At 43.1% G+C, this 11638-nt stretch overlaps 1 protein-coding gene across 1 annotated transcript in view; it reads right to left on the bottom strand.

Annotated features, from left to right (window-relative positions):
* Positions 1 to 362: 362 nt before the first annotated feature.
* Positions 363 to 11638, bottom strand: part of LOC107206549 (nucleolar RNA helicase 2-like) — an 11820-nt gene continuing 544 nt past the window's right edge. Inside the window, exons 2-16 of the mRNA XM_015632440.3 lie at positions 11579 to 11635; positions 11192 to 11455; positions 9477 to 9552; positions 8553 to 8731; positions 7306 to 7423; positions 6494 to 6679; positions 5689 to 5834; positions 5281 to 5430; positions 4261 to 4422; positions 3568 to 3687; positions 2986 to 3059; positions 2054 to 2213; positions 1328 to 1462; positions 1130 to 1174; positions 363 to 675 (exon numbers count right to left, since the gene is read on the bottom strand). Coding sequence (XP_015487926.1) covers positions 514 to 675; positions 1130 to 1174; positions 1328 to 1462; positions 2054 to 2213; positions 2986 to 3059; positions 3568 to 3687; positions 4261 to 4422; positions 5281 to 5430; positions 5689 to 5834; positions 6494 to 6679; positions 7306 to 7423; positions 8553 to 8731; positions 9477 to 9552; positions 11192 to 11455; positions 11579 to 11635 — 2034 coding nt within the window. The 3' untranslated portion in view covers positions 363 to 513. The remainder of the gene's footprint in view (positions 676 to 1129; positions 1175 to 1327; positions 1463 to 2053; positions 2214 to 2985; positions 3060 to 3567; positions 3688 to 4260; positions 4423 to 5280; positions 5431 to 5688; positions 5835 to 6493; positions 6680 to 7305; positions 7424 to 8552; positions 8732 to 9476; positions 9553 to 11191; positions 11456 to 11578; positions 11636 to 11638) is intronic.

Below are 11638 nucleotides of genomic sequence, written 5' to 3'. Positions count from 1 at the left end.
AATGGCTCCGCCGGGCACTCCCCGCGGTTTAAATGGCCCCGGCCCCGCCCCGCCGCCATGGCCGCGCCCCTCAGGCGGCGCCGTGAGGGAGGCGGCGAACGGCAGCGCCTCAAGGGAACACCCGCGAGCAGAGCTCGAGGAAGGGCGCTCAGGGGTTGATGTAAAATTCTTCTGAAAACAATTTATTCTAGAACCCGATTTTCTTTTCACGCTGCTGAAAAGGCAAGGCGCGGTCACTCGTCCGTGTTTGGATGGATTTTGTTCTCTCGCAGTGCTGAGTTTCCAGGCACACCCACTGGGTCACAGACACCCTTACAGGCAGCAGATACGGCAGCAAAAAAAAAATCTCCCAAAACACCCAGTCATTTCAGCAAACGTGATTTTACGCCATCCTCAAAGTCAGGATGTTTATCAAGGAATAAAGACAAAGAGGAGTGTCTAACAGGGTTTTACTGTCTCATAAAATTCAGCTCAGTCCCATTATCTGTAGCAGAGGTTAATCGAGTATTAAAGTCACCGATTTCCACTCTTGAACCAGCTGTTTCTTTTGAAGTCTCCTTGCCTGCTGTTTCCGAACCTGGAGAACCCTCGTCCTGGTTCCTGGGGACTTTCTTCCAGCTCGGGCAACTCACTTGCCACCGACAGCTGCCAGCGCCGCGTGTCCCTCCACTGCTCCTGAAACAAGACCAATGGAACCAGACTTTATGTGCCTGCAGGGGTGTCCAAGGCACCTGCAGCATCAGAAACAACACTGAAGGCAAAAGGCATTTCCAGACAAATCCCACCCCTGCCAAAACAGGCTGTTAGATCCCCCTCAGGAGATGCTCACAGTCCCACGACAAAGGATGAACAATCACAAGGGACAAGAGAGAAAGAAGTCGAAAGAAAACTGGTGAGCTCTCAAATACTGTGGAGAGGCCAAAACACAAACTAGCCAAAGACCAAAGAATTTTGTTTAATGAAATCAAGCAATATCATAGGAACAGAAATGAGAAAAGGCATGCCAGGGTATTTTCCAATGACTATGCTGTGTTCTTTCTAATCACTCTGTTGCCTATGCAAAATCCTTACTAAACCACAAACCTCCCAAACCACCCCATACTCAATCTTATTGCAGATTTTAACATACCTGTATATTACTCAGTTCATCAACAGGGATATCAAAGCACACGCCCTAACAAAAAAAAAACAAAAAAGAGGCACAAATTTACAACGAAGGAATAAAGGCCTCAATAACCAATCCCACTACATATATATGTCTGATGCCTTTTTTTTTAGGTGGCAATTCGCCCCAAATGCCTTCATTCCCAAGGCTGGGCCACCGTACCATCTTCCCCTTGAGGAAACGCATTGCAGACACTTTGTTATCAACTTCCTCCCCAAGCTGTTCCTTCAGCCCCCGCCAGGCATAGCCCATGGTATGCATCTCTATGGAACACTTCAACACCATGGTCACAAAGCCCTGCAAGAAACAGAGAAAAATGTTTAACAAGGCTAAACTTGGTGCAACCTACTGCTAGAAAACATTACTAAACCCCAAACTGATACAAAAACCGCAGTTCAATCACATAGTATGTCCGAAATTGTGTTACCACACAGTGACTTGGGCCACACATTCTCCCTAAATACATTAGAAAAAGGAATGGTGTACTTTTCTTCAGTCAAGATCTCTTTGAGATCAGGCAATCGCATGCTATACTTGCAATATGACAAATGTAGAAGGTTCCTGGTAAGGGGGAAACTACAAGAGCACAAGCCAATCTATTTGCTTGTAAAGTGTCATTAGTTAAACTCTCTTAGAGCATCAAAATCTTCTGTCTCTTCAGTCTCTGGAGAAATTCTTTCAATTTTCGTCACAAGAGAATTTACTGATTTCGAGTTTCTCCTGGGAAGAGCTGATTTCAGCTACAGAAAGAGCAACACAGCAGGAGCCTGCGGGTAAGAGCCATTCAGAAACCCATCTGAAAAAGCCTGGGAAGGAGATGCCACACATGGCCTGAACACAAGCAATTCATGCATCCATCCTTGTTACCACGGGTGCATCAATACTTACAGCTGTTGAGTTGAGCAGGGAGCGCTGCTGGATGTGAGCTGCCCCAGAAATGTGTGCCAGGGCTGCAGCCAGGGCAGCCACCGCCCCCTTCTCATCGATCAGCTCTTCAGCTGATTTTCTGAAGTAGTCTACTGCAGAGGGTGGAACGGCCTCCAGCAACCTACACAGTTACAAAATGGGTTTAAAGAGATACGAAAGGGCCAATGTGAAGTGCAGCTGTGTTTAAGACATACCCTAAACTGGCAATTTCTGAAAAAGACAGGGGGGAATAGAAGATAGAAAACTAAAATCAGCTGCTTCTGTAATGCTATTTCTGGTACAACAGCTTTCCCCATCATTTTTCAGTACACCATGAACCCAACACCATGCCCATCATCTGCTTTATACTGGTCAAATCCTCACTAATTAAAATAATCTGCTTCAAGGCAATTTCCACCACAGGGGGAGCAAATGTAAACAGAGCTGCATGGAATAAAATCCACAACCCTCGGAAATAATACCAAGAAACACAAGCCAGGGCTAAACCACCCTCACTTCTGCAGAGTAACTCCTCATTATACCAAGTATTGCTTTTTGCACACTGCTTCCACCACGTCACCTGTGCAGACAAAATCAGATTCCCCTTGTGACAGTAATTCCCTCTTCTGTCACTGATTTCTGATTTTATAAAAAAAGTGATTTTTTTGGAAAAACTTAGAGACCATCATATTCTATGAAAAGATCTATGTTCAGTACACAGAGATTTACTGATACCATCTTATGTTGTCTATACAAAAAGCAGCTGACTGCTACAACATAGGCAAAGCCGTGCTCACATACAGGCCTGATCCTTTAAAACTTTGCATTAAGCTCTTAAAACTTTGCATTAAGCTCTAAGCATCTAGAGCAACAACATCTCTAAACCTTTTTTAAGAACAGGCAAATAAACTTACTTTTTGGCATCACTACTTGAAGCTTTAATTACATCTGTAGCAGAGGGAACGCCTACACGCTTAAAGGTAATACCCTGAAATCAAGAAAACAAATTAAAGGTATTTTCAGCAGTCTACAATTCAATCCTGTCTAAATCACATTACCAAGATCTCCACTTACTGTTTGCAAGATCAACATGTTCTTTACTAAGTAATTTCTAAAGCTAAAATAAAGCCTGTAAGTTCCCAGCTGCCATCTGGAGCTACTTTACTCCAGTGTACATGCAGACTGTGATGCAGGGCATGGTCTGCCTCATGCATTCCTGTCCCAGCCTGCCTGCTGACATCCACAGACGTCTGCCAGCACGGGAAAACTCAGGCAATGCAAGAACAGACCAGTACAAAAGCATATATATATATAGATATATATATATATTTACATTATTTGCAAATACCAAATATCAGCACCTTAGGCCTAGCAGTCTATGGGACTGGAGAGTCCCATTCTGGACTCAGCAACCCATAATTACAAAGTCTAAGAGTGGCAGGGTCCTTTCAGGAGCTGATGAATTTCCTCAAGCAGAGGTCTGAGGTACGACTCACCGCTTTGTGCTCTACTTGTTTCAGAAGATCTTCTTCTCTTCTCTGAAACAAACAAATGCAGATGCCGGTCCGGCCAGCTCGACCCGTGCGTCCAGAGCGATGGATGTAGGAATCAACATCCTTCACAAATTCACATCAACATGAGAAAACCTAATGTTACTTAAACTGCTGATATTTCAGATTAAACACAAGCTAAATTCAAGTTCAGAAGCCTGAGGAGTGACACATTATGTGTTTATACCCAAACTTGTAACTACATATAAACCATTCAGGTTTGCATATGCTCCCCCACCCAAAGTATGCTGCTCACCTTTAGCCAACACTGCTGACAGACATTTTAATTTTTGTTTTTAAATAAAAAGCTCTACTGGAGTTTCAAAAGATGAAAAAGGCAGCAAAAATATTTTAGTATTTTTATGAAACTCAGCAACATTCAGAAAGAATTTACAAAAGTTGTACAATGTCAAAACCTATCTTACAAGTTTCCAGAGTAAACAAAACCCAAGACTTTAATCAAAGCTCAAACTGTAAAGCTATAACTACAAAATTTTAGGCCTGGCATTTACAAAAAATTCACCTAATTTGTCAATTGGAACAGAACATACTTCTGATGAAACAGAGAAATAATCCACCATTCTGGCACCAAAAGAAAAAAAAAAGTAAATACAATTTTAGTTTCCTCTAATGACTTACTTTTGGTGGTGAGCACTGTATAACAAGGTCAACCTCAGGAATATCCAAACCACGGGCAGCTACATTTGTTGCAATCAGCACTTCAAATACACCGTTTCTGAAGCCTTTTAATGTAATTTCTCTCTGTTTCTGTGGAATGTCACCATGCAAGGACTGGGCATCCTGTCAGTGCAACAAGCCATTAATGTGACATTTAATGTGAGTCTAGGCTACAGCATCTAAAGATTAACTGCAAACCCCAAAACACTGTGCAGAGCAACAGAAAATAATTAAATAGCTGATCCCAAAGGAATATAAAACATCGTACTTTGTTTGATCCTTCTTTGGGATTTACTGTGAAAAGCAGCATGGCCAACAGGCAGAAATGATTGCTGCAAGTTTTTTATGTGCATGGTACATGAAATTTCTCTAATACTAGGCAAACCATGTATTCCCACCACTGCTCACTCCCCATAAATCAGCATCTAGTACCAAACAGGATTTTCTCTGAAAAATATGTAGCATTTTTCCTCACATTCAGAAAAAGGTCAGTAATTCAAGCAAGCACAGGAGACCTGCTCAACAGATCACCTGTGTTCCAAACAAGCTCTTGGCAAACCTTCCAAGGACAACAAGACATTTCATTTTACCATATCAGCTACATTTTCCTGAATGACTCTTCAAAGACCAAATGCCATTACGAGATGGGAATCCAAAAAGTACACTAATCTAAGATGGGGCATGTCCACTACACTAGCTCCTGTTTCTTACAATTATTACTATCTCCTGGTTATTCAGCACAGGCTGTGTATTTCCTATGGATCCGTTTTCTGCGCTATTTTAAAGCCAAAGGACTAAATTTGTAATCTCTGCCGAGAGGATATTTTTTTAACTTCAAAGTTCAATTTTTAGAAACAGCTTTCACAAGTCTTAAAACCACCCAGAGAAACAATCTTCTCCACACAGTTGCAACCTCCTATTTATTCCAGGGCATTCAACCCCTGACTATCCCAACCTCTGCTCTCTGCTCAACCCTGGTACCTGTTTGAGTGAAGCGTTCATAGCCAACTCATTTGCTTCCTTTTTGGTCTCACAAAAGACAATGGTCCGCCCACGGCTGCCACTGTAGACCTGAATGATGTCCCCAAGAACTCCTGCTCTCTGATTTGAGCGACACTGTATAGCCAAGTGCTGTTTGGGAGAGAAACAAGAAACCTATGTTAAACCTAAGCCATGCAAAGGACAGACAAAATGAACAAAAAAAGCATTTTAATTCTTTTTTTAAGCTTGCAAATGACAGCGCCCTCGTGTAAGCTTTGCTTACAAAATCTGTGTGTCAGCTATGTGAGAAGTCCTTCTGTACCCCCATTTATAAAGTCAATGTATGACCCATTTTATCAAGGCCATTTGCTCTCAGGACCTGCACTGCTCTGCAGCAGAACAACTCACTTCCACAGTTGTGGCTGTCCTTTGAGTCTTCTTTCCAATCAGGTCAATCTGTTCATACTCATCTCTCATGTATTTTTTTGCTACGTCGTATACCCATCGTGGACAAGTTGCAGAAAACAGCAGTGTCTGCGGGTTGTTCTCAGAGCCTGGAAGGAAAGGCCATCGACTTCAGACATCTCAACAGACCATGACACTTGAGAACTGATAAAAAAGCAAGAGTAGCTCACACACTGACAGATTTCTATGTGCACTAAGTCTGCACAAGATGTGAAGAAACACTGCCAGCAATCAGCTTTCTGTGCTTTACAAAGCCATAGTGCAAGATTGCTATTTCCAGTAATTTAAGCCTTTTCAAAAATTCTGGCATTAGTGAAATGTGGCAAGGAGTTTCACACATTAAAATACTTTCTGCTTTGTACCTGGTACCTGACAGCTTTGCTGAACACCCATTCTATCAGAAAAGAGCAAATACTCTGCAGTTGTCAGCTTTGTGTGGTGACAAATGTACACACAGACCATAACCACAACCCTCTGCTCAAGTCACCTCTCTCAGGACAAGGAACACTAGGGCTTGGGAGTTGGGTTTGCTGCTTTTTTCCCCTTTTTGAAACTCCACTCCTTCCAGAGATGCCACTTCAGCCCTTCAGCCTTCTGTCACCTCTCTTTGAATCTTTTCCAATTCTACCTTGTCCTTTTCTAGCATCACACAAAGAATTTAAGTTAGAGGTGCACCAGAAGTTTTTAAAGCAGTGTAACTGTGTTTTCTACATTTCCCCCCTATTCCTCTCCCGACATCCGAGTTCACCTTTCTTATAGGACGATCCCAAGATTTCTTCCACTTGTTCAGCAAAGCCCATGTCTAACATATGATCCACTTCATCCAAAACAACATGCTTCACATTGGAAAGCTCCAGCTTGCTATTCTGAAGGTGGTCTTTGATCCGGCCAGGAGTTCCCACAAGAATATCGATGCCACTTTTAAGGAGATCAACTGGAAGACAGAGAAACAAGGACAGTGTCAGACTGCTAAGAGACAGCATGATAAAAAGTAAGCAGTACACAGCAACGTTTTAGAAGCAAAAAGCTGCTGCCTTTTGACCTCAGAATAAAGCACAACATCCAAAGGTAACAGACACAGAAGTTAACTGCAGTCCTAGCTGCTCTATCAGGAGTACCAGCCAAACCTCACTAAAGTTACAGGGCAAGACACCAATTTCCAAGCAACAATCAGCAGACATTAGAAACCCTCAGAGCTTTAATACATGGAAACACTTCAGTTTTCCACCTAGCCTTTGTCACAGCTATTTCTGGAGACATACAGAGCCACAGTTCTCCCTTTCCCTTTCCCCTAGTCCCAGTCTATGTCCACACAAAAACACAATAAATAAGAAATGAACAGGACTAGACACTTCACAGAACTACAACCATTCTTTTCCATAAAGATTTATTTGAACTAAAATAATTCAACCCAGGCTGTGTGCTTCCTTTGAAAGCCACACTATTTGAGTTCCTGACTGAACTCAAAGTCTGAGGGAGCAAAAAGCCCATTTTTACTTATGAAGTGCATTCAGAGAAAGCCAGCTCCAATCCATTAGTAATTCCTTAGCAGTTACTTACGCTGTTCTTTATATGGAGTTCCTCCATAAAAACAAGCAATTGACAGTTTCTTTGTGAGATTCTTGAAGTCTTTGGCTACCTGAGTGGCCAGTTCCCTGGTTGGAACAAGAACCAGCACCTGAAGGGAGAGACAAACAGACAAAACTGCAGCTGTGCTTGGGAGAAGGTAGAGGAGAGAAGAGTTTCCTTCATATCAAACAGCCTGCACTCCCATCTTTATTCTACACTTGCTGCAGAGTTGTCCACAGCTTGCCACCATCCCAGCAGTATTAACATTCCCTGCCACCCTGCACAAGGAGCCGCAGAGACAGCAAGAGGGAGTCAGGGAAAGTGCTGCAACATAACCAAGACTAGAACAAACATTTTCTTTCTTATGTTAAAGCCAGATAAAAGACACTCCAACAACACTGCCAAGGGCAACAAAGGTGCAGCTCAGCATTCAGGGGTAGGAACAGTCACTAAATCTGGTGTAGTAAGATTTTGAAAGATACACAGCATGATGCACTCCAGCCATACATCCTTCCCTTTCTCTACCAACCTGTTTTCCTCCAGGATCTACCCTTCCCCCCAACATTTTATTTAAGAACACTCCAATAAAACAAAGAGCTGAATTCATCTCTTAAAATCTTCCAGACAATAAGATTTTAAAATTAACATCGCTTTTACAGTTAATAAAACAAAAAGATAAAGCAGGCAACAAATCTGCAGACTATATACAGGTCTGCAGTCTAATGATAAATATATACACCACAATGAATGGAACAGGTATCTGATCACTGGCATCTGGTTACCAATTCCATCTCTGTAAACACCACTTGCATCTCTTGAGTATGCAGACATGAGAAAGGAGGAAAAAAAAAACCCAGAAGCTTTCAGTTATCACCACAGAATTTTTAGTGAGAAACAACCTCAGCAAACACAGCTAAGTCCAGGTGACTGAACCATGACCTCAGAAGAGGCAGGGGACTGAACCCCAAAGCTGCATGCTCTGTGCCCAAAGACAGCAGCCTGGGACTTCCCTTGACACTGCTGCAGTGCCCTGTTTGCCCAAACACGAAATGTGTCATTACTGTGACGCTGCAAAACTCTGTCACACTCTATCTCCTGATCTGAGCAAATATTCAGTATCACAAAAGCCAGTAAAGGACAAAGAATTCCCCAAAGAAAAACCCCAAACCAACAGTAAAACCACTTTCAAAATCTGCCATGCTCTAAGGTTTTGGTGTAAACTCGTAAGAGTAAGTTACTTTTGGTGCACGGCCTCTTCTCCCATCCTGTGAGACACTCTGAAGTTTTTCAATCAGTGGAAGAGCAAAGGAAAGGGTTTTCCCAGTTCCTGTTCGAGCTTGAGCAATTACATCTTTGCCATCATATATGGGCTGGAAAGTCTTCACTTGCACAGGGAACAGGTATTTTACACCTCGAGCTGTAAGATAATTGAAAAAGGTTTCACTAAAAGGTGAACAAACAATTAAAAGCCCTCATATATAAATTGCCCAAAAATGAAGGGCACACCACCTCAAATCCTGTACACAACAGGAATTGCAACTTAGAAGAAAACCACATATCTTTATGTTTTATTTCTACTCTAGATCAAAAGATATTCCACCCACACGGTGAGTGTTACATATCCACCATGAAATACAGTCTTCTTTGAAATGTACAGCTTAAGACAACAGGAGAGGAAGGAAAAAAAACCCAACATGTTTTTTCTGATGCAGCTCAAGATTTTGTGGTAACTGGGTTTTGAAGGCAAGAAGGAGATGGAGTTTGTTTCAGAACATTCTAAAACTTCAAAGAGATTTTGCAGAGTGGAAGTGAAAATGCCACACATACAAAACTCCATTAGGCTTGTCTAAGAAGCACTGCTGTAGACAGCAGACATAGGAACAAAAGTAAAGATATACAGAATGATGCTGATGAGAAATTTGTCTCTAGAATGTTTATCTAGGAATAACCATTCCATGAAGAATAATCTCATCTTAAGGCATCTGAAGTTGAACAAGTCAGAAAACTTTTTTCTACTAACAACAGCATCTCTGAATCCACAGTGAATGCTGAGATCATCCTTACCATACAAATATAACACAATTTAGGACTATTTACCCTTGGCTTTTGCAGGTAACAGAGCACAAAGGTTTACAGGAATGTCTGTTACCAAGTGAACTTACCTGTGAGAAGCTTGATAGTGTTTTGTGAGAGAGGGAAATTAGAGAAGGCGCCTTCTTTTGCTTCTTCTGTCAACTCCTAATAGGATAAAAAACAAACAGAAAAAAGACTTAGTAGCCCTCCAAGATGAGCATAGAACATACCCTATACAGTCGGTTAATAAAAGCTGTTCATTTGCTTTACAACCACAATTTAAACAGATACCTCTGTTCAATTTAATGAAAAAGAAAACTCTTCTGCTGTAGGCACTTGTACATACATGCTTGGCAAGTCAGGAAATGGAAACTATTTGTTAAAAATCTTAATTAGAGTCCTCTGAAACCATGAGAAAACTGTTTTTCACAACAAAACATATCTGGTGTCAAAATTCACAGCGCAAAGCAGGATTTTCCCTCCAGAAGACACCTATGTGGTACACCATGAAAAGAGCTTTGAACTTGACACATGAGTAAATAGTTAAAACACGAGATTTGGCTTTTACTTCAGAGATCCAGTAGGTCACATCACTACACCTGAGTTACAAAAAGCACTCTCTTGATTCAGGTTCCTTAGACACAAAACTACTCACGACAGAAAGGTCCTGCACAGGGCATCCTTGCACTTTTGTGTGACAAGTGGGAATTAATGAACATAACTGTGGCTCTCCATTACAGAACACTTTGTCAACACTTCATCAGAGAGAGAAAGCACCATCACTGCACAAAACACAGCACTTTTCTGGGACAGTGGCTGCCTGGGCAGCAGGGAGAAAGCTTTGTGCTGCAGGACACAAACAAGCTGTGACACTGTTGTAACTGCATATTATGTTATTGGCTTTTCACAAATATTATAATGAATGTTATGCATAAGGTTAGGAAACTCTGTTGTACTAACATAGTTTCTTTTATTTCAGTTATTGATGAAACTTAGAAATAGTGGTATAATACACATATATGTTAGGCTATAACATGACATTAAAGCACAAACTACTTTTTGTTTATATAACCCAGGGACTGAAAAGAGTCAGAGACCCCCCCTGCATTCTTAAAATTATCTTGTCCTCCAAGATCTCCAAGAGAAGGATTTATTGCATCCTTATGGGAGGGTGGAAAATTCCGTGGCACCAAGAAGATGGATCTATTGGGAAGGGGGCAAGGTAAAAACTAAACAAAGGAACATCAAAAACTTAAGAATCTATGAATATGTATGATAATTTATGGATATGTAGTAGGTTTCTGTTTTTAAGGGACAATCCTTTGTCAGTAAGGCGTGCTCTCCTGGCTGAATGCTGAGACGCATCTAGCCATATCTGTATACTTTATTTTTATCTCCTAATTGTCTTTTCATTCAACTTTTAAATTCTACATAAAAAATACGCGAACCTCGCTTTTCACAACACCAAGAGTGGCACAGACAGAAGCGGCTCCCCTAGCCAGCCGCCTTCCCTGCGGGACAAGCTGCACCAAACGCTTGGCATTAACCTGCAGGGGGAACACACGTGGAGAGCAGCTCCCTGCTGCTGGTGCCGGGCAGGATGAGCGGTGGGATGCCCAGGACCAAGTGCCGCCCATCCACGGCGGACAGCAGCAAAATGTGCCTGCCACAGATGCCTCATGCTCCCCCAGCGTCTCGCAGCTCAAGTCTCCACACAGCGCACATTGCGTGTTATTAAGCCCACTGATTACTAGCAGAACGTTAATTAACCAAGCCAAAGGCTCTGCTGGCAGAGCAGCCCTACCTCAGCGTCGCTGTCCTGCTCTCCGGCAGCCGGGGATGTCACGCTCACAGCGGAGGAAGATTTCACCACGTGTTGGGACGCGTCGTTCTCTCCCACCAAGCCGTTGCTCTTCCCTTTGACTTTCTTCGTCTTCTTGGGCACGGGGGGCTCGAATTCGCCGTCCCCCAGCCCGCTCTCCTCGGGCTGCGCCTGCTCGGCCTCGGTCTTACCGCGCCGCTTCGCCTTCACCTGTCGCTTCACCTTCTTCTCCGGCGTCTCCTCCTGCTGCGGGAAAGCCGCGGTCACACGGGGGGAGCCCCTTGCTCCCCCTGCCCGCCCCCCGCCCGATTTAAGCCCCGCAAGCCCGTACAAAATGGCCGCACCCGCGGCCGCACGTGGCGCTCCCACCTTGACCTTCCTCCGGCGGCCGCGGCGCAGCGACTCTGCGGGGGCCGGCGCCTGGGGCTC

The sequence above is a fragment of the Parus major genome, chromosome 6, assembly GCF_001522545.3.
Source record: "Parus major isolate Abel chromosome 6, Parus_major1.1, whole genome shotgun sequence".
Taxonomy (NCBI): domain Eukaryota; kingdom Metazoa; phylum Chordata; class Aves; order Passeriformes; family Paridae; genus Parus; species Parus major.
The sequence above is the reverse complement of the archived record's forward strand: the minus strand, read 5'-3'. Positions and strand labels throughout refer to the sequence as shown.